The 24452-nt window shown below is 47.4% G+C and overlaps 1 protein-coding gene, 1 long non-coding RNA gene and 2 other non-coding genes across 10 annotated transcripts in view; 3 read left to right on the forward strand and 1 right to left on the reverse strand.

Moving 5' to 3' along the window:
• The first annotated feature begins 536 nt into the window (after positions 1-536).
• LOC115484518 (uncharacterized) lies at positions 537-11459 on the forward strand. Of its 7 annotated transcripts, none has more exons than XR_007779140.1 (8): positions 537-611; positions 852-931; positions 1499-1522; positions 1938-2006; positions 2149-2266; positions 2670-5277; positions 9117-9263; positions 11367-11459. It is a non-coding gene; the product is annotated as an uncharacterized LOC115484518 (long non-coding RNA). The 7 variants fall into 7 exon arrangements; XR_007779143.1 differs by lacking the exon at positions 9117-9263 and having other exon boundaries at positions 2670-3434; positions 5169-5277; positions 11367-11381; XR_007779141.1 differs by lacking the exon at positions 9117-9263.
• On the forward strand, positions 1754-1827 carry LOC115484705 (small nucleolar RNA SNORD49). The gene has a single exon (XR_003945412.1). It is a non-coding gene; the product is annotated as a small nucleolar RNA SNORD49 (small nucleolar RNA).
• On the forward strand, positions 2525-2598 carry LOC115484729 (small nucleolar RNA SNORD65). The gene has a single exon (XR_003945437.1). It is a non-coding gene; the product is annotated as a small nucleolar RNA SNORD65 (small nucleolar RNA).
• A 54-nt stretch (positions 11460-11513) lies between the features above and the next one.
• Positions 11514-24452, reverse strand: part of LRRC75A (leucine rich repeat containing 75A) — a 52215-nt gene continuing 39276 nt past the window's right edge. The window contains exon 4 of the mRNA XM_009094718.4: positions 11514-13611. Coding sequence (XP_009092966.2) covers positions 13005-13611 — 607 coding nt within the window. The 3' untranslated portion in view covers positions 11514-13004. The remainder of the gene's footprint in view (positions 13612-24452) is intronic.

A 24452-nucleotide genomic window follows, 5' to 3' on the forward strand; every position in this document is an offset into this window, starting at 1 on the left:
CTGTTTGGAAAATGTGGATTTTTTATAAAGGGTTCCTTAGGCTGACTGAACACTTTGGTGTTGAGGATGAAATTTTAAAGCAACGGTGGCTTTATGTTTGATTTTAAAACGATGGCTGATGCATTTAACAGAGGGAAAAGGACACCAAAACACCCCTATTTTCAGTTCAAGAGGACACAATGAGAAAAGAATGGAACTTTTATTTAAAAACAGTTGTTCTGTTCTAAATAAAAGTGGCCTGAAATCGCTCCGACCTTCCAGTGTTCCTGGGAAAGGCAGAACCCAGGGCAGGGCCGCTGCTCCCTGGGGCTGTGCCCGGCCACACGAGAGTCCCTGCCCGAAGCTGTCACCTGTCCCTGCCCTGGGGTGGTGCCTAAACTCGGGGTTTTTTTGGTTTTTGGGGGGTTTTGGGGCCGGGTTTGAGGGATCCCGGCGGCTCCCCCCGCCTCATGCCCTCATGGCCCACACGGGAGGAAATGGGCCTCGGCGTCCCCCGCCCATGGAGCAGTGGCACGGCCCGCCCCCGCTGCTGGGTGGTACGGCCCAAGGCTTTATAAGCGGCCGCTGAGAAGAGTCGCGCCCTTTCATCCTGTGCCTTTGGAACGGGTGAGGTGAGAGCAGCTTGGGCTGAGCTCGGGGTCTGCTGGGCGGCCAGCGGGGAGGCGCAGGCCTGGCTTGCCGAGCGAACCCCCATACAGCTGAACGAGCTGAAGCGCTCGCTCCCCCAGCTCGGCGGTGGTAGCGGCCGCCGGGCCTGCCTGGGCCGCGCGGGCCGGGCCGCACCATTGGAGGGGCGGGGGGAGAAGGCGCGGCCTCGCGGCGCGTGGCGGCTCACGGCCATTGTCCCTCAGGCCACCATGGAGGCGGCAGCGGCACCGCGACCCCGCCGGCAGCGCCGGGACCCCGCCGGGACCGCGGAAACCCCTCCCCGGTGAGTCGGGAGGGGCTCGGGGCTCGGCCGGGCCTGCGTGTCTGTGTGTGTGTGTGGGGATCGCTGCTGGCACGGCCCTGCCCGCGGCTCCTTAAGGACAGCGCAGGTATCGCTGCTGCGTAGAGTGCTCGGCATCCAGCGGCATCCATGGATTTTTGTGGCGTTAAAATCAGTAAAATCAGAAATTAAAGCCCTTTTTAAATTTTTTTCAATGTACTAGACCCTTTCTGTGTAATTTAAAACTACACCCACAACATTGGAGTGTTTGTGATTTCAGTTTGAAAATTGCCCTTTTGATAAATGTAATCCTGCGAGCTGCATTCTTACATACTTTTAAATTTACGTAGTTCTAAATTTCCTCATTAAGAATTAATGGGAGAGGATTGCTGAGTATTAATAGCTGTATGATATAAATATTTCAGTGATTCATATCAGCATAAACGCGGGTGGAAGCACAAACAAAGTTGGTCATGAGGGTCTGGTTTTGTTCTTGTTTTTCCCTGCACAAACTTACTTTATACTGTAAAAAGTATTCTAGTAACATTTTTCTTGCTTTTACTCCCACAGCAGAAAGATGTCTTGAAGTAAAGAGTAAGTTAATTTTTTTCTTTCTACCTTAGTGTGTGCAAAGTTGTTAAAAGGGGTCCCAGGCCTTTACAAGTCAAAATAATCTGTAAAAATTACATCTTAAGTTAAATAAAAACTCAATAAAACTTGGTGTATGCACAAGAGTTAAAGCTTCATACAGGGGGGATATTGTACAACTATTTGAGATGAAAGCTAGTGTTGTGGTTGATTAATTAGAGGAGCTAATTAACGGCTGTTAATGATGATAACCCTGAATAGGAAGTGCCGTCAGATGCGAGAACTGACGATACCCTGGTTCTGGTCTGAAATGCAGCTACACACAGGAGCTCAAACCTCCACAGTCATCCTCTAGAGCCAGCAGGCAGCCTGCTGTCACTGGAAACATCTCACCTTGTCCTTCTGTCCCACTTCTCTGCAGAGCTGGGCTTTCCACCTGCCTGTGACACAGCAGGGCTGGGAGCAGCTGGGGAGTGGCCCTGATGTGAAGGTGAGTGATGGGTCTCAGTGCACTACACAGAGCTCTAGACCAGCTGAAATGTAAATTAAGGATGAGGTTAATAGGATATCAAGAGCTGGAGTCCGTGTTCCTTAGAATATTAAGCCTGATCTTTATTTTCTGATGTGTTTAGGTAGAGCCTGCAGGTCTCTGCTGCCACGTGCTGGTGGCTGATGTCCCCCCAGTGATGGGACAGCTGTTCCCAAGTCCTGTGGAGGGCACTGAGACAGCAGAGCAGGAGAATCTGCTGGGTGAGTTTTATATTTATTGTGCTCTTAGCTGAACATGGTGGCTTTTGGCTGCAGTCTCAAAAAGAGACTTCATTTTACATTTAGAGCTGAGTTTCTGCTCGAAATATATAATTATTGAAGCTCTAGACAAAAAAGAAAAAAAAAAACAACTTAGAATAAAATTAAAGCAGTAAATGTGTGAGAGCAGCTGTTTCTGCACTGTGAACAGAGGGATAAAGGTCTGTTCTGCCACAAAAGTGTCAATTTCCCTGTGATATCACGTGATGAAACTAACCCAAACTTGCTGGAATTACCGGCAGATTGACTGGTGGTGAACAAAAGGTTTTCTGATGATATCTGACTCATTAACAAATGCATTCATGATAATTAAGGCTGGTTACCTGACCCTGCTCCTGTGTTCCAGGTGGTGCTGCTGCAAACATCTCTGAGGCAGAAGGACTCCAACAAAACACCTGGCCTTGAGGATTTTGTGTAGACAAAACATTTTTCTGCCTGTTACAAAGTGGTAACAGTTAAAGTGGTTTGTTACATGTACATTAAAATAATTAAAATTAGAAAAAAACCACTGTTTTGTCACTTTACTGCAATAAGGAAACTGGGCATTCCTGTAATTTGCTGTAAGATGAAGATGTACCCAGATGGCAAAATTTTCACTGCAGATGATGCCAGTGGGGTTTAGTGTGGTAATTAGTGTTTTAACAAGGCATTAAGAGCATAATTACTGCAGAGATCAGCCCTCCAGTGCTCTGATAGCCAGAGCAGCAAATGCAGCTGCAGCTGTAGCTTGTTTTAAGCTCAAAATTGAATTTAAAGTCTGCTGCAGAGGCAGAGTTCAAGGGTTAGAGGGAATCTTGGGAAGTTAGAGATGCTTAAAAGAGTTAAAACCTCAGCGTTTAAGGCCAGAACTCCCAATTAGGTTAATTATGTCACTAGAACTGGCAGGTTACAACACTTCAGTGCTCCAAACATCCAAACTGATGGTGCTGAGCCTTCTGCCCACCTGGTGTCAGCAGTGAGGATTTTCGGGTGTGCTTTCTGCAAACTTTATTAATATTTGAACTATTTCCTCACAAGCCTGTGGTCACTGCCAAGGGGGGGATCACAGTGGTCAATGCACAGCTCCAGGTGGGAGAGTTTGGGATTGTTTTGCCTTCCATGTGGAGTTCAGGTGAAGATCTGAATTGGATTGAATCTGAATTTTAATTTTAATTTTTCTGACTGGAAGGTGCTGTGAACTGGTGCTGCTCATGTGACATCACAGGGCAGTGTCCCTGTCCCTCCTAAAGTTCAGGTGACAGTGCCTCCTGAGGTATAAATTGCATGAAAAGTAGAATTTCAGGAATTTCTCTTGGTGTTCAGAGAAACTGGCTCAGTGTTTTCCAGAGAAATCTCCTGGTTCTACAACATGCAGGTAAATTATTCTGGATTTTTTTTTCCTAGAATTGTTACAGTGGTACATCCAGGGCTTCATAAAAACATTCAGCCTGGGCAATGGAGTAGGTAAATCATGTTTGGAATTAATTAGTTGCTCTTAATCTGAAAGGATTTGAACACTACGAAGAACAGGTTACTCTGCTTAATTCAAATTTAAAGTTACATTCTGTTCCAGTGTTTAAAGAACCAAAACTTTTTCCCTGATTTTAAGAGCTTGTGTATTAGAAACATGTTGATATTTCTTACAGCATGCACTGGGAATAAAAATGGGTTTAAAGCTCTCAAAAAGCACAAGGATCCACCTTTTTTAAATGTGAATCTGCAGACCATGGAGGTAATAGCAGCCACATGCCCTCAGCAAACAGAAATAATCAGCAAATTGTTTAATGAGCTGTTCAGTTTGCTCCAGGAAGCTTTGCTGCAACTTCTTTTACAATTCTTGCTTTCTAGTGTTAGAATTCTCTTATTAAACAGCAGAGTTGATCTGGGAAAACTTGAAAATTGACTTTACCTGGGTTTATTGAGGGTGCAGTTGGTGGTATCTGTTGGAGATAAATATTCATGAGTTTCATTTTACCATCACTTGTTTATTGTTCTAATCAAAACTAAAGTTCCTCAGCAGGGATCCTCTAGCAGGCTGGGGTTTTGCTGAGATTAATGAATGGAAAAGTGTTATTTCTGTTAGAAAATGGTGCCTTTCAAACATAACAAATGTCCTCAACATTTTACTGTGATTTTCCAGGGGAGCACAGATAATTTCATGGTGCTTGAGGGGAAGGGAAATAAAACCATTCTGTTTTGATTACATTTGGAGCACTTGAAACTTAGTGTTGGGGAATAAACAGCAGACAAAAATCTGGTTTTAAAACACAATTATTTTGGATTTTCTAAAGGTTTAAAAAGAACGGTTGGCAGGAATCCCTTTGGCACTCAACAGCAGCCAACAACCCTGGATAAATCTAAAATAGATGAAAAGATTAAAGCACAAAGAAAAAATATGCAACAAAGCAAAGAATGGCCGAGTGCCAGCTTTTAGCAATAAGAGAGATGGCAATGCCATGTCTCAAATCACTGTTTGAGAGAAAACATGGAGATTATCCCCAAAATCTGTGCTGAGGGGCTGGAATTGAGGAGGAGGGGAGGCATCCACAGGGACAGAGCTGCCTCACTGTAAATCACAAGCTTCACATTTCACATAAATGCTGGTTATCATCCTCATTGCTTGATTAGTACTGTAAAGCAATCATATCTGCAGCAGCATGAGAATAATCACTGATGCAAAGCCATAAATTACTGTAATTAATACATGCCAGCTATTAATGGCAATGTAAAGAGGAGCTCTCTTGGCTTGGTGGCTGCTGTTCCAGCTGAGGCAGTTGGAGCTGTAGCTACTTAATTAGGAGGGAGGAAGGGATACCCTGTGTATCTGAAATCCTAAATATTGACACTTCACTCCTTTTCCCCTCAGAGCAGGAGGAGGAGCTGTTCATTTTCCAAGTCTCCTTCATCTCAGAGAAGTGAGGCACAAAGGAGCTGCTGTTTTCCAGCACCGGTGTCATGCAAGCAAAGTGTCACAGGTTTGTTTTCTGCCAGCTAAAGAATGTCAAATGCTTTGTTACAATTTCTGAGATTGTAACACAGGCAGCATCTCCTGAGCTGCTCAGAGCAAAAACTCAAAATAACCAAGGGGACTTTGGCTTTCTCAGGCTCAGGATGTTCCTGGCACCCCCCTGACCTTGTGCTGCCAGAGCTGGAGCACATTTCATGTGTTCCTATGAAGAAGGACAAGGTTAATGCATCATTTAATGCTCTGCCAGGACAAACATCCCCCTTCTTTGTCACTTCATGTCATTTAGTGCCTTAATTTTACGCTTGAAATCAGTTTCAGCTCAGCTGATCCTAAAACTGCTGAACGTGGGGAGGGTTGAACAGGTGGGGTTTGATTTAGGGCATGCAAGGAGAGCTTATTTAAAGAACATTGAGCATTTTCTGCCCCTGTGCTCTGATTCTCAGAGTAACATCTGTCCTGCTTTACCTCCTGACACTTGAGCCCACAAGGTGGGGCAGTGACCAAGCTCAGAGCATTTGAAATAAAATATTTTTGCAGCCTTGAAAATGCTTATTTTTGGGGAAACTCGGTTTTACTGCTGGTTCCTTCCCTGTTTCTAATAAGATTTGCAACTTTCATTACTATGTAGAGAATCCCACACACAGTGATAATGTCACTCTTTAATTAGCTGTTAATTAATGTGTCTTAGTGTTGGACCAGCAGAGGCTCATTTGATGAGCTTTTGATGCTGTGCAAACTCGAAGTTCATGGTCCCACCCTAAAGTGTTCCTGCTCTGAGTGTGATGAGGAGCCAGAGGAGTTCAAACTTATTTTTATTTGATAAAAATAAAGGATATTTTGCCCTTCATTGCCCTTCCCTCCCAGGCAGCTCAGGAGCTGCCAGGCTGTGCCTGCTCCAGGTGGATTTTGAGTCAATAAACACCCCCAGCTCAGCACCTGTGTGGAACTGAAACCTGAACAAAATGCAAGTGAGGAAATCACTTAGTGAAGGCTGATTTCAAATCCCTGCTGTTTTAATCAAATAGACATGTTAAAAGTTTTATCTCCAATAATTAAGACTTTTGTTTGTTAGACTCCTGTTAGTTTTTGCAAGTCAATACCTGGATTTTTTTCCATAACAGGTTTTTTTGTTTGTAATGGTTTGTGGTAAAATCATTGCAGAGCCCAGCTGCAACACAAACTAAACAAATAATGATTGATGTTTCTGAAGCTGCCTATGGCTTTCTGCTGGGCTCTCCTTGGTTTTCTTTATCATTTTGATTTATTTCCCAGTTTTTTTTGATTGCTTTCTTGCTTGTGCTTTCCCACATCCTGCAGGGTAGTTACTCTAGGTTTGATTTTCTTGGGTTTTTGTGTATTTTGTGCATTTGCAAACTGCACCTAAAGATGTGTTAGTGTTGGCTTTGGGTTTGTTGGGTGCTCTTATCACCGAGCAGTGGAATAGGCTTGAGGTTTAACAACACAAAGACAAACTTCCAGCTAAGCCTGAGGTTATCAGCCATAATAAAAAATAATAAATTTTCCTAGATAGCTGAAACTTTATTAATAAACACCTGAGTCAAGATAATGGTGGCACCAATGGTAATTTGGTTATCAGCCTTTATCAGACAGCAAGAGCAGTCCTGGTGCTGAGGTGAGCTGTGAGCTGTTTAATGCAGCAGCAGCTGAAATATCCAATAGAAATGTTTTCCATCTGTGCCTCCCTCTGATAATCCTGCAGCAGTCTGCAGTGCTCCACATCACCTCCTTGCAGATGAGGAACTGGAGCTGGAGCCCTGCTGGGAGCAGGCAGAGGGTTTGGTCAGTGATTGGATAAAGCAATTTTCCTGAACTGTGTCAAATCAGGTTTTTTCTTCCTTTCATCTGTGGCAGTAAATAATAAACTCTTTGTGCTGAGTGAAATCCAGGGGAGACCTGCTGGGAAGATGATGGGAATTGTTTCAGAGCTGGGAGTGAGGTGGGAGCTTTGAAATGCACAGTGATGGGAAGCCCCTGCACCAAGGTGGCTGCACTTTGAATTTAATTAATTTAATCTGTCCAGGCACCTCCCCACCAGCCTGTTTGCTGCTGTGCTTTGGAGGAAGATGCTCTCTGCTTGCAGGAGGTGAAATAAAGCTTCAGTGTCAGGGCCAGACTGTTTGGAAATGCAAAACAGGAGCTGCATCAAGGGCAGGGATTTCAAAGGTGCTGCTTTTATGCTTCAGAAAGGTCTTTGGAGATGACAGCAACAACGTGGTGTCACCTGGCAACAGGTCAGAGGCTGGCGCTGAGCCAAAAGAAGGGTTTCAGGGAGGAAAACGGGGCTGAAAAATCACCAACACCAGAATGGTTTGAAGAATGGTTGTGACACCAGGGTGAGGGGACAGCTCTGGGCTGGTGGCTGCCCCTGCCCTGGAAGTTCAGCCCACTTTGGGGGTTGGCACAGAAAAAAGGACAATATTTGCATTTCAGCCCTCAGCTCTGCTGTTTCTGTGCCTGTGGTGGAGGGGAGCTCTGAGCCTGCAGGAAAGGCTCACTCTTACCTGAGTCTCTCTTACCTGAGTGACCAGGCAAGGAGCAGCTCCCCAAGGGATGCTCATGCCTGGGTGATTCAGCTGGGTTTCCACATCTGCTGTAGCCCAATATCCCATAATTTTCCATCCATCCCTTACTCTGCATGCCTTTCCATACATTTGGGCCTGTAGGAAGATGCTTTGAGGTTTTATTTATGTAGATTGTGTTTAGGAGGGCTGTGAGTGCTGCTTGCAGAATCCTGATCACAAAGCACCTCCCCAAATTCTTGCCCAGAGCCAGAGGAGCCCTGGTTTTCCCTGGAGAAGGACAGAGCTGACAGGGAGAGCCAGGAATAAAGTGGTTTTACAGCACACACCCTCAAAATCCAGTGATAAATGCCCAGGCCAAACCTTCAGTAAATTAAATATTAATATTTCTCTCTTCTTTTGTAAACCTCCAGTCTATTTGTCCTTCCAATTACAGCTCCCTGAGAGCTGCCACGTGCACTCACTGGAGGCTGGGATTGCTCATCCCAACCTGCTGGATGCAAACCAGCTCACAGGTTTGTTTTCTCCTCAGACTGAGTTAATAAAACAGCAAAGAAAAAAGATGGCCCAGAAGCCACAGGATCAATAAGCTATTAGGAGCCAAGAAAACTCAGCAAACTGCGCACATAATTAAAGGCTGTGGTGAACAGGTTGCATCTTTTCTGACTCTATTAAATCAGGTCTTCAATTTAATGTAAAACTATCAGCTGAGCTGGAGGTAAAACCAGCTGTGTCTCTCTGTATTTACAGAGGGGGCATAAAAAGGGATAAAAAAAATGCATGCCCAGAACTGCCAGAAGAGGTTGTGAACAAAGCACCTCCAGTTCCCCATCCTTCAGGAGTAACTGAGCCATGGCCTGATGGAGCTGGCACATCAAAAATGACACTTTGTTCCTAAATACCTTTCCTGCAGTGCCAGTTTGGGATCAGGATTCCTGCAGTGAGCAAAGCTCTTGAGCTGCTCCCTGAGAACAAACCCTGTGCTACCATTTTATTGAAGCAGGTCCCAGAATGGTTTGGGTTGGAGGGGAATTAAAGCCCAGTTCATTCCAACATTCTGCTGTGGGCAGGGACACCTCCCACTAATCCAGGTTTGTCCAAGCCCTGTCCAGCCTGGGGATATCTATCCATTTATTAATTATAATTAATTAATATCAATGGTAATGTGCCTGGAGCTGGGCCCTCCCTAGGAATTGAGGCTGGAGCCTGGCTGGAGGCAGCAGAGCACTGTGAGGGGTGGCTCTGTCCTTCAGAATTTCCTGTTAAAGACATTTCACAGAGCTGGAAAGCTCCTCTGCTCTTACAGCTGCTGGTGGAAATCATCCCCCAGGCACAGAAAAACCCCACTGCCCTTGGAGTGGAGGAAAAGTGGGATCAAGGATTCCAGCCTTGTACCAGAGAGGTTGGGAGGAGATTTCATCTGTTGCTCACCAAGGAACATTTCACTGCAGAGGTTGGTCAGTTGTTTTTACCCCTTTTCCCTGAGCTTTGAGATGTGAATTCTGCTAATGAGGTCAATCAGTTTCCTTGGCAATGGCAGATCCCAGCTGATGGAGCAGGGGAGTGTTTGTGTTTCCAGGCCAGGAGTGCTCCTGAGCCTGAGCTCACAAAGCTCCTGCTGCTGCTGGAACAGGGCTGATGGACCACAGGGGAGCCCTGGAGGGCTTTTGCCCCTCTCCAAAGGCAGTTTTAGTGGGATAACCCAGAGTGGTGCCACTGCTGCCTCCCCTGGTGTCCCCTTGATCCTTTAGGTCACTTTTTGGCTCTTCTCTGACAAAGGTTGGTGTTTGGGCAATTTTGGGTTGACATTTGCTGACTCCTGCCCCTGAGCACCAGCAATGCTTTTGGCCTAGGTATTTTGTGCTTCTGGACATCCCCAACAGCATTTTTGTGTCTCCCTCTGCTCTCCCACACACTCCCTGCTCGGGGGTGACTTTTCCCAGCTCTTTCCTGCTCCCAGCCATCCTCTGGCAAAGCAACCTTCATTTTAAATGAATAACCACCTTCAAAACTCAGCCAGCCTTGGTGCAAACCCTTCCCAGATCCCCCAGCTGGCAGGAACTCTCTGGAATGTGGCATCAGCCCTTTCATGGCTCTCTCAGCCCTCTCTCATTCCCTGCCTGCTGTTTCCATTCCCCTCACTGTGGGCTCCTCAATCTGCACAGAATGATTTCCAATTACATTTTTGTTGCTGAGGCCATAAATCTCCTCCCCAGACTGGTTTGTTTGATTCCCAGGCAGGGCTGTGGTGCTGCTGGGGAGAGAACCAACCAAGCCAGGCTGAGGCTTTTTATGCTTTATTTATTTTATGGTGGCCCTTTCCTCCTCTCCTGGACAAGAAATGACCTCATTCTGTTTTAATATTCTAACAGCAGTGATTTTCAGTCCTTGAATCCTTCATGTAAGGCCAGTTAAAAGCCTCTGACCCAAAGCAGCAGCCCAGAGTAGCCCAGAGAACATTGATTACATGTGGAGTGAGCCCTGAGCTTGTTTTGATGTTGATGAGCTGGGAAGGGAAGGGTCTCACTCTGCTTTCTTCAAAAAAAAAAAAAAAACCCAACCAAGCCCTGCTCTGTGCTGAGCCCACAGGATCATCATTATCCTGAAGTGCACTAAGTGGATAATTGAGCTAATCCACACTCTGAGGGAGGCACTGATGAGCCAAAGCTTTTATAACCAACTCTCTACAACAGCTCTGCTTTTTTTTTCTCCCCCTTTTTCCATGGCAGTAATTTGGTGCATGCATGGATATATTGACAAAAATCCCTTTCCAGCTCTTTCTCTGTCTCAGGAGGGCTAAACCCTCACTGGACACAGGGATGTTGGCAGTGCCAGTGCAGCAGAGGTGACTCAAGCACTGCAGCACCTGCACGGGATCTCCCTTTGGAGACACTGAAATGATTTCCCCATGGCTGATGTGCTTCCCAGCAGGGGGAAGCTGAGCCGGAGGGGAGATGTGGCAGGAGCAGCTCCTGGGTGGTTTTTGTCTGTGAGGGAATGGAGCAAAGCAGGAATAAAGGAGGCAGAGCTCCCTCTAAATGCAAAGTGCCTCTGGTTTGGGAATTTGTGAACTGGGGGGTCCAGGCAGCTCCTCAGGCCCTGGGTCCTGTGCAAATACTTAGCAGGGAATAAAAACCTTGCAGCAAGGAGCTTGTGACTTCAATAATTTAAACAGACAGAGGGGCTTGAGCTGAGCATGAGGAGCAGAGCCTGGTACTGAGGTACCTGGGTAGAAGGAAGGAATTGCTGCAGTTTCTTTTTCTTTTTTTCTGCAAAGAGAAATCTTGTTCTTGATTAAATCCCCCTATGTTCCCCCAACTCCTTGGCCCCCATGGTTTGTGGCTGGGACAGCGCCCCTGCTGCAATAAACAGCATTTCTGCCTGCAGGAGATGAACACCCCAAGGAGCACTACCCCTCTCTCAGCCTCCCTTTCTCCCACATTATTTTATTTTGGCAATATTTAAAATTTAAAAGATTCTTTTATGATGCTTCTGTGTCCAGATTATGGCCACCCTGATAAATCCAGCCTATAAACTGAGCTCTTTATTTCTCCAGCCCCCTGAAGAAGCCAGAGCAGCAGCTCTCAGCACTGCCTTGTCCTCTGCTTTTTCCTGGGCATTCAACCTGGACAGAGGGAAAATTCAACACTGGGTCTTTATTAAACATTATCATTTATTTTGTTTATGGATAGCTCCTTTATTTCAAACAGAAATATTCCATATTCACTGGAAAATTGGGGTTTTTTTCATGCCTGTTGGAAAGAGTTAGAATTAAAAAAAAAAAAAAAAAATAAGGAAAAAAGGCTTGGATACATGCAAATCATACTGAGTGTTGCCAAATGTATTAAAAGTAGCAGAGTTTTTTCTAAGTTACCTTCTTGCAAATGGAGGACAAACAACCACTGGCAGCCTGAAGCCCCTTGGAAAAGTGGATAGAGCCAATGGGACCAAAAGTCTTTGCACCCCAAAAAAGCCAAGCTGGAGTCACTGCTGGGAGCTGCTCAGGGAAGGGCTTGGGGCAGAGGCTCCCCCTGCAAAGGGAGTCAGCTCTGCTCCTGGAACACAGAGAGGAAGTTCCCCACTTTCCTGCCCTCCCCCAGCTTTGGGATCCAGTGAAATTCTGGTTCCAAAAAGCCAAAGTGCACATTCCAGCCCTGCTGCTCTGGGCTGATCCATTTCCCACTGAAAATAAACCCAAAGCCGTGGCTTAGAAAAAACTGGAACCTTTTAGGAACAAAGCACTTCTGGTCCAAAGGGCAACAGCCATGGCCAAGGGACCCCAAAGCTTTCTGGGGCTTTAAATCCCAGCTGGCTGTGTGGCAGTGACAGAGGAGATGAACCCCAGGCTTGTTTTACCTTTTTTAACCCTTCAGTACCCTGGTCTCTTTTTGTCAGTGATGCTCCTGAGCCCCGACTCCAGGATTTGTGGGTCCCTCCCAGGATGGATCAGATGCTCCCATTGAAAGCTCAGGAATTTTTACAGCTGGTAGGAAGCTGGGTTTTACTGGATAAATCCTGGGCAGGCACAGGTGCCAGCCTGCTTCTGCTAAGGCTGGAGGTGAGGGTGGTGTCCAGGCACGCTGCAGGCTGGGATTTAACCCTGCCCCAGGAAAACAAAGCTCTCCCTCTGGGCTGGGCTCACAGTACTGAGAGGAACAGCCCTCGTTGGTGTGTGAGCAAATTTTTGAGCCCTGCTTTGTGTGTGAGCAGATTTTTGAGCCCTGGTTTATGTGTGAGCAGGTTTCTGTTGTGTCTCAGAAGCCATGCCTCTCACCAGTGATTCCTGAAGTCAGGAGTGGGAAGGATTGAAGGTTTATCCCAGGCAGGTCCCTTTGGGGTGGCTGCTGTCTGTCCATGACACGTGGGGAGCAGCTGAGATCCAGCACTGAAGGCACCTCCCTGCTCCCTTTGCTTGCCCTTCTGAGGTTTTGCAGCCCCTTGGAGATGCATTTCTGAGAGAGCCAAAAGCACAGCACACCACTAATGCTTCAAAACACCTGGCCAGCTGTTAGGAAATACAAACACTCTACGTGATCACTTTTATGTTGTCTTCAAGAAGAAAATCACTGACGTTTGTGGCACAGGGGGAAGGCAGCACTGGGACTCCTGGAGCATCCAGGAGTGGGAACAGACCCCCCCCAGCTCTGAGGTTTTAAGTCATCCTTGCTCAAGGTGCCCACCCAAGGGCTGGACATCATGTCTGTGGTGTGGCAGCACCTTGCTCTGGGCCAGGGAGCTCCCCAGCCTGGGCTGTTGTGTCCATCTGCTCCCAGTCCGTGCTGCCAGCCTGACCTGGCCCAGCCCTCAGCTCCTCCTGGCTGTCCCTCAGTTCCTCCTGGCTGTCCCTCAGCCCCTCCTGGCCCTCCAAATCACTGACCTGACCCTCCCCAAACTCCAGGATGGTCGGCAAATTCCCCTGCTTGGGGCAGCGCCTCTTCAGGCTGACCAGGAAGGGTTGGGGCAGCGAGAAAATATCCACATTATTGCCCAGATCGATCCAGGTGACGCTGGGGAACTTCTTGGGGTCCTTGAGGGTCTCGGTGAGGTCCCTGAGGATGGCCTTGGTCAGGCGGTTGCCGTTGAGGGCCAGCGTGGTGAGGCGGGGCAGCCCGCAGAGGGCGGGCAGGAGCTGCAGCAGCATCTCGTCCGTCAGCTCGGTGAAGCACAGCTCCACCGTGTCGATGTGCTCCGAGCTGTGCTCCAGGTAGGACGTGACCCTCTCCAGGTCCTTCAGGGTCAGGGGGATGCCTGACAAGTCCACGGTGTTGTCCTGGGGCTTCCCCATCAGCACGGCCTTCAAGCTGCAGACAGGGGAGGCGAGGATGGGGTTAATGTGAGAGTTCAGCACAGACCCACAGGGGAATGTCAGGGGAACCACAAGGGAACACTGCAATTGACCTGAGGTGTGGAGAAGCTTCCAAAATTGATTAACAGCACTGGGATCACGGCTGTGGAGTTGGTTATTACAGCTTTCCACCCTGTAATATCGCAGGTGGAAAACTTAGAGTTTGGGGTTTTAGAATATAGAAATAAATATGGAGCAAGATAGACGTTTTAGAGCAGACACAAGCTGTTCTTCTTTACCTTCTTCTTCCTTCTTCTTCATGGGTTTGAAGAAGAAGGAAGATTTTGATGGGTGATATTTTGTAATTGGACAGAAACGTCCACACTGCAGAGTTGGAGGGATCAGTTATTGGGTTTAAAGGGAAAATAATCTAGGTGCCATTTCTTAATTGGATAGTTTAGCCTTAAAAGACCTTGTAACAAGAGACAGTTGGGCATTTTGTGCCTTGCTCATGAAAGAACTCACGGTTGAAGCTGTTTCACTGATAAATAATAAACACCTGAGTCAAACATGAAATACCACCTCAAGTGCCTTCAATCCTGACCTTAACAGAGGTAGAAAATAAATACCAGAGAAACCACAGGCAAGGACAGGAGCTGTGGGAAATGGATTTGGGGAAAGTTATATAATGTATTATAATTTATAATTGTATTATAATTAGGAAATAGCTTCTGATTGTGATAGTATGAATTATAACATCTGTATTGTCTCACCCTTCTCATGAAACTAAACATGGAATTAAAGATTTCAAAATGTCTCTCAGTTGCCCCATCTCTGGGGCAGGACAAGAGTATTGTCCAACAAGGAGTTCTGGAGAGGTTTCATGGAGGGTTTCAGCTGGGGTTGATGGAGGACTGTGGGAAATGGGTTTGTGGGGAGTTCTCAGGGCTGACACGAGGCCCACAGAGTGTGCAAACCTTGAGATAAGAAATGCTGACTTAGAAATGCCCTGGAATAGGACAGACATTGAGAGAGAAATGGAGCTAGAAACAAGTGTCAAAGGATGGCCTTGCAAATCAGACTGGATACTTTGGAGAAACAGAACTATGGAAGATGCATTGGAGTGGGACCCCAAATTCCTCTTGTCTTGCAGCCTTTGAGCACCAAAGCAGCATCTCACCCCCAAACAAAGTGATGACCATTTATCAGCAAGACAGCCAGAGCTTGATCCTGGTTTGATCCATTTTTCCCTGTAATTTCTTGTGGGATGTCTGGTGTGGCTTTAAATAACCAAATTAAGGAGGTAACAAAGGAGGAATGGGGACAGCTTCAGGACAGATTTTTTGGGTTTTTTTTTCTTTTCAGCTGCTTTCAGTGCTGCTGCACATTTGTCCTTTCCCTCAGAGCATGTATGGGATTTCTGCCAGGCAGGAAAGATTTCTCCCTGGGGTTCCATCCTTTCCCCCTGAGAGGGATTCAGCAGATCCCCAGTGGAACAGACTGATTCTCTTGGACCAGCTGCCTTTTCACCCTGCTGAGGAGCACAAGGATCTCCTGAATCCCTAGGGCAGAGGGCCCTGGGCTGCTCCTGGGGGAGGCTTTGCCCCTCTGTCCCTGGGGAACCAAGGACACAAACCCCAAAGAGGATTCCATCCAAGCAGTCCCATGGCTGTTCCCAGCCAGAACATGGAAATAAGAGGGATATTGATGTTAACAAACAGCTGGAAAAGCTCCCAGCCCTGCCAGAAAAGTTGGCCCTGAATCTCAGGAGGAAAATCTTAACCATTAAACAAATCCCTGTGAGCTTTAGTGGGGGATCAGTTACACCCACTTGGTTTCATCCTCATATTTTACAAGGCTGTTCCACAGGGAAAACATTCATTTTTTCCCCCCCCAGCTGGGGTTTTGCCCAATATAACACCAGGATTGGGAACAGAGCCCTTCACTAAGCTCACACCCTGGCAGGATGCTGATTTATCCACACTCACGCTGAGCTAAAAGCTCTCTGCCATGGAATCAGATCAGAAAATGGTGTCATAAACAGGAATATTGATGTCTAGATCAAAGGGAATGAAAAGAAAGGGGTTTCCTCCTGGTTTAAATTCATGGCACTGCTCTCAAGCGCTGCACAAATCGTGACTTGTGTCGTGTTCTGAAGGAAAATTGGGATGTTCCAATTCCCTGCAAAGGAACAGCTCAGGGAAAATGAAGAGGCAGCCCCAGAGAGTGAGGAATTGCAGCAAGGAGTTTGTACAGACACCTGGGGAGAAAAGTATTTATGAAAATGTCAGTGAAGCATTTTTGGATGTAATGAATCACCCAAAAAAATCCAACACAACAAATAAAAGGTAAAAGCCTGAGATAGAAGATTTGTCCTGGAATAATGGTGGCAGCAAGGATCAGCATTAAAATCTTTTTTCAAAATCCCTGCTCCAAATGATGGCAGTCAAACACTGGAGCAGAGATTTGGGAGAGGAAGGAATACAAACAAATGCTGCAAATTCAGTGATAATTTTGAGTAAAGGGTTGAGAATCCCCACCCTCAGAGAAGGAATAAAGACAAATAAATACAATTATTTAGCTGAAAGAGGGAATGTGACTTAGATACTAATATATTGGATACTGGATATACTGTATTATTTTATATTATATTTATATATTATATTATTTATTTATTTATGTGTATTATACTAATTTGAATTTTATATTATATTTCTATATTATGTTCTATTTCTATATTATAAAATATATCCATATAATGAGGATGATCCCATGGAAATGCCACCCTCCCTTGTCCCCCTGTGCCACAGCTCCTCAGTGTCCCTCAGCAAAGAGCCCCCATGGAAAGCCAGAGCTGCTCAGAAATTGGATTTCTGCTGTCCCCCCTGTCCATTTCTCCAGCAGGGACAATTCCAGCTCATGTGCACTCAGCTCCTGCTCCTGGAGCCTGCTGGGATGGGGAGGGAAGGGAAAGGTCCTTGCTCTGTTTCAGAACCATCATTTCCCCCCCTCCCCCCAATTTGTTTTTATTTCCTGCTAAAAAAAAATGCTAAAAATAAACACTTGGGAGCAATCAAAATGCTTGGCTATAATTATAACTCTATTTAATTTAGTGGGGGAAAAAAAAAAAAAAAGTGAATCTCCTGCTGTTGGAGAGCTCCATTTTCCTATCCCATCCTCCCCAACATAAAATGTATTTATATCCTCCCAACGATACAATTTGCTCCCAAACCTCTGTTTTTATACAGAAATTGCTGGAATTTTCCCAGCAAACTCTCCTCCAGTGGAATAAGGAGCTGCAGCTGATAGGACCTGGATTTTGCAGGAGAGGCAATTTGCACAAATTCCCATAGAAAACCAATCAGCAATTCAAAGGAAAACATGTTGGGCTGGTTGCTTCTGGAAATGACTCCCTGGAAGAGAATTGGCCTGAAATAAGGATTTGTGTTACAATAAATGAGAGTTTGCCATAAAACAAACAGCATTTTCTTCACAATTCTAGCACAGGAGGGTTTAAAAAAGGCTGGAAAGACTTTTGGAAAGAGACTTTTATGACTGGGGAGACACAAAAGTACCCAAATCACGCTGGATTTACATGAGCACCTCCCCACCTTTACATGAGAGAGGAAGCAAGGCTGGTTAGGAAAAGGACCTTTAAATCCATTTGCAGCCCTCAGTATCCAAAGGGAAGAGGCCACAGGAAAAGAAATCCCTAATAATTTGCTCATAAAAACACCCAACTGGCTGCCAATATGTGTTAAAAAAGGGAAAGAAGAGGAGGAAAAAGAAAAGGGAGAGGGATGTGATGGAGAACAGCAGTGCTGGCCTGGACTCTCCAGCACTTTTCTGGAAAAGCAGGATGGAGGTTTCCCTAAAATCCATAATTCCAGCCTTTCCCTTTGGCTTTGCTGGTGCTTTGTTTGATTTTTGGAAGGAATGAGCCTGTTAAGAGGCTGGATGTGACCCCAAAAGTGAGGGCAGAGTGTGGCTGCTCCTGCTCTGTCCCCTCACCACAAACTGAGTTTTGCCACGTCGATGGAAATTGGGGCTGGTGTTAATTATCTCCATCCCATTCCAGAGCCCCAGGAGTTTTGGGATGGGGGAAACACCCAGGAAGAGCCAGGCTGGAGAGGCAACTGCTCCAACTCACCAAAATCCTCTCCCAGGCCTCAAAACAAAAAAAAAAACAAAAAAAAAAAAAAAAAAAAAAAAAAAACACACAAAAACCCAAAAAACCAGGAAAAAAATGTGGAGAACTCCCTGTATCCAGGCCCTCTCTGAGGGCTTGAGGTTCACACTTAGCAGAGGCTCTTTGTGTTTCCTGTTCCCTGAAATAAGTTGAATTCCATTCATACAAAGGGGAAAACCCCAAGATATTTGGGGGTGGGGAGAGAAATTTCAACTCTGATCTTCCAGCCCAGTTTTCTCATCAGAAACCAAGAAAATAAAACAAAATAAAAAACCCCTCTCCCAACTGCTCTTCCTGCAATTAGGGAGTGATCAGCTGCCAAAATGTGTGCCTGGGGCTTGGCTTTCCCTAAAATGTTTATTTTATTGGAGCACAGATCACATTTGGAAGAGTTTAGGCAGGCTGAGGTCCCCTCTTGCTCTGATGAGAGCCAGAGCACGAGAGGCAGCCGCCAGCCCGGCTCCCAGGGTCCTGCTTGTCCCCCTCCCTCCTTGGGAAGGGATTTTTTCCCGAGCCAGGAGCTGCCATCACCCCCTATTTTTCCCTTTTCCCCCCCAGATCCTTGGCAGGACCCTAAATCCTGCCCTGCCCACCAAAATCCCAGCAGCTCTGGTGCCCAAAGTGAAGGCAAACAGCTCCAGATCCATCCAGACAGATCCATCCACACTCAGGGATGGATCAAAGGGAAGCTCCTGACCCTGGGCACAGCTGGTTTGGGGGCACAGGGACCCATGGGATGGCTCTGTGATGTCCCACGTGGGGCTGGTGGCCTCCAACCACATCCTGGGGGTCAGCAAGAGCACAGAACATCCTGAGGAACATCCAGGGATTTGTGCTGGAGGAGCTGCAGCAGCCAAAGGAAGAGGAGATGGACACAGTGAGGCAGCCAAGAACCTCTCACCTGATGCTTGGCCAGTTTTTAATCAGAACTGGCACATCTATTGAGCCAGAAAAAGGTTTTTATAATCAGAATTTGCATGTCTATTGAGCCAAAAAAGCTTTGTTTCATCTGGTTTTCAACAGCCAGGTGTTCAGCTGGCCAAGCAAACTCTGTTCCTGTGGCCACCCTGCTTCCCTGCAGGGCCCATGGTGCTCCCAGGGGTTGGGATGAGATCCCTGGGACTCAGCAGCCTCAGGAGAAGGAGCCCTGGCATTGGGAATTCCAACCCTGGGGTGCATCTGCTGCACATTAACCCCAAGCACTGGGTCACCCTCATGCCAGCAGAACAGAGCCACCATTGTCCCCTCAGCTGCCCTCCAGTGAGGAATAACAGGATACAACCTGACCCACTGCTACTGGCTTCAAAAGAAAAAGGGATTTTTTGGGGTGGCTTTTTCATCTTCTGTTCCAATGAGAGGGTTTCGCAGCACCCCTCTCCTCTGTCACTGCAGCACAGGTTGAAATTGAATTTCTGGCACCCTGTGGGTTGTTTATCTTGCTGGGCACAGTTTTTGGTGCAGTTGTTTCATTTTAAATCCCCTTCCCTGAGCCCAGGGGCAGCAGAAAGAGGCTGCAGCCGTTCCTGCAAAGCCCAAACAAAGGGAAAAATCCAGGCAACAAGGAGCAGCTTGAGCTGCCCAAAGCAAACTCCCTCTTCCCCCAGCACTCCGTTGCTTTTGGCAGGTTATTTCCCTGCTGATGGGGGGATTTCAGCCTCCAGCTGCCCCCGAAGGTGCAAAGAGAGCAGGGAGCAGAGGTGGGGCTGGCTGGTGGAGCAGAGCAGGGATGTGATCCTGTGCCCCGAGCAGCCAAACACTGCCCAGCTCCCCCATCCCCAGGCACGGCAAATTCTGCTGGACAAGCAGGAAAACCACAAAAAACCTTCCCTGGATTTCCCCTGGCTGCCTGTTTGGCTTCTCTGCTCCAACACAGGCCCTCCAAATGCAAATATTTTGCTTTTTTCTCTGCCCTCTGCACCCACCAGTGAGGAGGGTTTGTGTCACCATGCTCTGAACGCTGCTGCAGAGATCAGCACAAACAAATCTTCCCCAGCGATTTGTCTATATTATGTCCATATTATTATGTCAACACACGGGGTTTTTTTGTTTTTTTCCCCACAAATCTCCAGCTCATCATCTTTGGGATAACGAGCCCCACTGGAGGGGCCAGTGTGAGGCAGCAGCTGATGAAAGCAGGGAATGCAGGAGAGGACTGGCTCCAGATGGGCATTCCTGCCAGGCCAGGAGCTGCCCAGGGATAATCCTCATTCCCCAGGGCACCAGAGGAGTGACTGCAGCACACCGGGGTGGATTTAATCCAACCCCCCCCAGCTCCCCAGCTTGGCACTAATCCTGGATAAGGGGAGAGTAAAACACCTGCAAGAGCATATTGCACCCTGGGCTGGACAAAAGGGATCAGCCTTGGGGCTCCTCTGACACTGGGATGTGTCAAAACACAGCCTGGCAAGGCCTGGAAAAACTTGAACACGTCCAGAAGCTTTGGACTTTTTCCTGGAGGTGCCAAAATCCCCTTTTGAGATGCAAAAGAACCTTCTGTGCCTCAGATGCTCCAGAGGTTTTTTTTCCCTCCACCCCATCTCTCGGAGCCAAGCGGTGTGTGAGGGTGAAGGGTCGGAGTGGAAGGGGGAGAGCCCAGTTTGTGTCACCCGTGGGGACTCTCAGGGGACAGACAGAACCCCCTGGTGATGGCACAGCCCCCTGGTGATGGCACAGCCCCCCGCTGTCGCCGTCCCCATTTGCAGCGTTCTTTTAAAGCGTTTTTTCCATTCAAAGAGAGCAGCAGCAGCAGCAGTGGGAGGTGGGAATTCACCGAGTTAAAGTGATGGATGAGCTCACTAAACACCTTCATTCACCGCCTGAAAGGGCTGGGGAAATAAAATAAATGTAAAATGTGCCTATCAAAGCTTCATCATCGAGCTTGATGGTCTTAATTGGGAAATACAGCCCGGGGTGACAGCCAGGCTGGGCTGGCTGGGATTGAATGGGCTCGGCTGCTGGGAGTGATGCCTCTCCCCCATGGAGCAGCATCCAGGCCCCACATTGCCCCTCACCACCCAAAAAAAGGAGTCAGTGTCTGCTTTGAGACAAAACAAATCATCACAGAGTGTCTGGACCACTTCCAAGCTGGGGGATGAATTATTTTCCCAGCTGATTCTCTCCTTTAATAACAATTTCTACCGGTTGGTTCCCAGCCCTGCAGCCCGAGTGGTGGGGATGGATTTAAATAATCCCCACCATGTGTCCATGGAAAATCTCATTTCCACTCTGCCCAGAAGCAGAGGAGTAATTATTACCAAAAAAATAAATTAAAACCCCACACTTTTCACCATCAAAGGCCTTTTCTAATTAAGCACCGGACTAAAAAACACATTTAAGGAGGCACAAGCACCCAAGTGCAAGGAGGTGGGAGGGGAGGAAAACCACCATTAGTCCTTGGTTCAGCTGCAGGAGGAGAGAGGAAAGAGGAGGATGAGGGTGGATAGGAATCGAGGTTTTAAATCCAGGTAGTGCCTTAAAAACCTGAAGTTTATAAGGCTGCAGCAAAAGTGTGAGGGAAAAGCCAGTGGGGAAGGGTGTCCTGCTGCTCTAAATCACCCCAGCCCAGCCTCTGGTTGTTTCTGCTTTATTTTCCAGCATTTCTGGCTGACAGGAGCAGCAAAAGCAATTTGAGATTTTTGTCAGGGTCACTATTCATCAGCGTGGGGGGAATGGTGTTTGCAGTTTGGGTCAATTGTTTTCAGTTCTGGGGCAACCCAGAACAGGAGCAGGGGAAGGGCTCAATTTACACCCTGAGCCAGTGGAAAACCTGAAGTCCCTTGGATGTGCCAGCCCTGTGCCACCAACCCGGGTGGCATTTTAGTGGCCATGAATTATTCACAGCTCAGCTTCAAATGCAGGTCTTGCTCAATGCCAGCTGCTGGCTGGGCGAGGTGTGCCAGGAGCTGCAGCCTCTCCATGGCAGGGTTATCCTCTCCTCCAGCCAAACTCAGCTGGAAAAAGAACCCATTTCCACCCCAATCTGCTGGTCTGGTGGCCAAATAGTGGCAAGGAGTGATTTCAGCACCTGCTTTGTGTGGTCTCCTCAGTTTTTCCAGGAATTGGGGCAGAACCTACAGCTCCCACTGCAACAGGCCCAGGAAAAATCAGATTATCCCAGAATATCATCAACAATAATTCCCTTCACCCTTTGAAGTCATTTCAGGGATACCTGGAGGCATTTAAAAGATGTGGATGTGTTCCTGGCTTAGTGGTGGACTTGATCTCAGAAGGTTTTCCCAACCTTAATGATCCCACGATGGTGGCAGCTCCTTTCATTGCCACAAGCCACACATTGCAGAATGATTTCTCAACCACAGCCCTCACAGATCTTTACTCCCCCAGATTTGCAGCATTCCACCTTTCCCCCACACCAGGCATTTCATCTGTTCACAGCTTAGCCCTGTTTTCATCCTGCCAAAAAGTCTCTGACTCTTTAAACTCAACCAGAAGCATCACAGCATTTTCCTTCCAGGCCTCTGGAGCTCGAGCTGTGGTGTTTAATGGCCTGTCCTGAATTCTCTGTGCTTTTGGGCCCTTCAGCATCATCCAGCAGGGAGAACTGGGTGGAAAAGGAATTCCTTGGGTTGGTTTTTAGCCTCTCTTTTGTTGTAGCATTGGCACACTCTGAGCTGGGAGAAGCTCAGGACATCCCTGTGCACTGTCAGGTCCATCCCTCCCTGCCTGACACCCCCTCCCCAATCCAGGGATAAAGTGCAAACCAGGGACACCCTGATACCCTGAATTTATACCCCACTAGCCTGAAAAGAGAATTATTTAACACCAAAGCCTCTTAGTGCTGAACATGATCGAATTTAAAATGACACAAGTTTCTTTTTCTTTTTTTTGATTCCTCTCTCATTCAAGAAATCCACCTCCAGCTGGATGGAATTCTTCCCTTCTTCCCACTCAGCCCATGCTGGACGATTGTTGGCCTGTTCCTTCTCTCCCCTCCAATATCACACCCCATTCCTACCAGGACAAAACATTTCACCAGGGTTTTTGCATGGTCACAAAACCTTGGGGTTGCCAGAGGAGATGTTTGCACATTAAACAGCATTTTTGGAGGAGGTTCATTGGAATTTCTCCATAACCAGGAGCTCCAGGGAGCTGCATCCCAGCTCCAGAGGGTTGGGATTTTCCCTTTTTTTTGGGAAGCAGCTTGGGCACATTTAACCCCAGATTTAACCTGCCCACCCCACTCAAACTCATCCTTTAGGGGTTCCACAAAAAATCCCAAATCCCACATGCAAAGGACCAGCCCCAAATGCTGCTCCCATTCAGATATCTTGGGAAATGGATTTTCCAAAGGAGCAGCTTGGAAGTGCCCCAGCCCAGGAGAGAGCAGCCACAGCAGGGACTGCCTGCAGCCTGGCATGTGCCAAAGGGAATAAACTCAAGGGGCAGCCCAGAGCAGCATGGTGAGCAGGGAACAGAACAACTGCCAGGGCACATCAGAGTTTGTTCCCAGCCCAGCCATAAGAGCAAGAGAAAAGGCACATCTTGAGTAGCTATAAAAATCCACACGGGGCAGATGGAGGAAATGCCCCATGGCCATGGGGGAGAGCGAGGTGAGGAGGACAGGGGTGATGAAAAGGGCATTCCTGGGATAAAATGACATCCAACTTTTTCTCCCAAGTCCTTTTTGGTACCTCAAAAAGTTCCTTTTTTTCCTCTTAATGTGCCCTGAACCCCATCAAATTTCCTCATTTGCAGTGTGGGGAAAAGCCAAATCCCACAGCTCTGCTGGGACCAACCCCCTCCTGCTCTTCAGCACCACAAATTCCCAAACATTTCTGCCAAAGCACAGAAAATATTCCCAATTTATTAAGCTGGCTGAGCCCTGTGTGAACTCCACCAAACCAAAGGTGTCTCCCCCAAAGGTTTTCCACTCTCTCTCCCAAAAATCTTAGTTCATTTCTGTGTCACTCCAGGCCTTCCCATCACATTTAGACATTTATTAGAGAGTGCCTCTGAGCCTGGGCTGAGCATCCCAACCTGAAAAGCCACCGGGAACCAGAACTTTGCTCTTCTCCATCCCCAGAGCCTCAGGCCACGCTGGACAGAGCAGAGAGAGGTTTGGGAATTGCCTGTTTTCCACTGCTAAAGGTGGAAAAATACACCACCACCCCAGACCACGGAGTTCTGAGCATTTGGAGCATCCTGTGTCTTCTCAGCTCCCTGGAATGTCCATGGAATGGCATCCCATGGGCACAGGGAGAAGGGATCGCCCACTCACACATCCCAGAGGCTCCAGCTCCACATTCCCTGCTCTCCTGCAGCAGCTCCAGCACACACACACATTAAATGGGATTTTAATGATCAGGAGCCCCTGCTCCAGCCTCCTCCCACCACCTGGGTTTGTGCTGGATGCTCTGAAGGGACCTTTTGTTGCAGGAGCTCCAACTTCTCTTGCTCGCCCACCAGCTGCCACAGCAGAGGAGGATTTCCAGCCACAAACATTCCCTTTCTCTTCTCCAAAGGGCTTCTCCCACCATGAAAACTCATTTTTTAATTTTTTTTTTTTCCTCAGTAAAGCAATGCAAGCAGGCACTGCCAACATGAAAGCCCTGCACCCAGCATTCCTGCAGGACAGAAATGTTTTGTGCCCCTGATGAAATCAGGAGTGGGATGCTAAAAGATCATTCCTGCCATCAAAATAAGGCTGCTCA

The sequence above is a fragment of the Serinus canaria genome, chromosome 19 (genome assembly GCF_022539315.1).
Source record: "Serinus canaria isolate serCan28SL12 chromosome 19, serCan2020, whole genome shotgun sequence".
In the NCBI taxonomy this organism is placed as follows: domain Eukaryota; kingdom Metazoa; phylum Chordata; class Aves; order Passeriformes; family Fringillidae; genus Serinus; species Serinus canaria.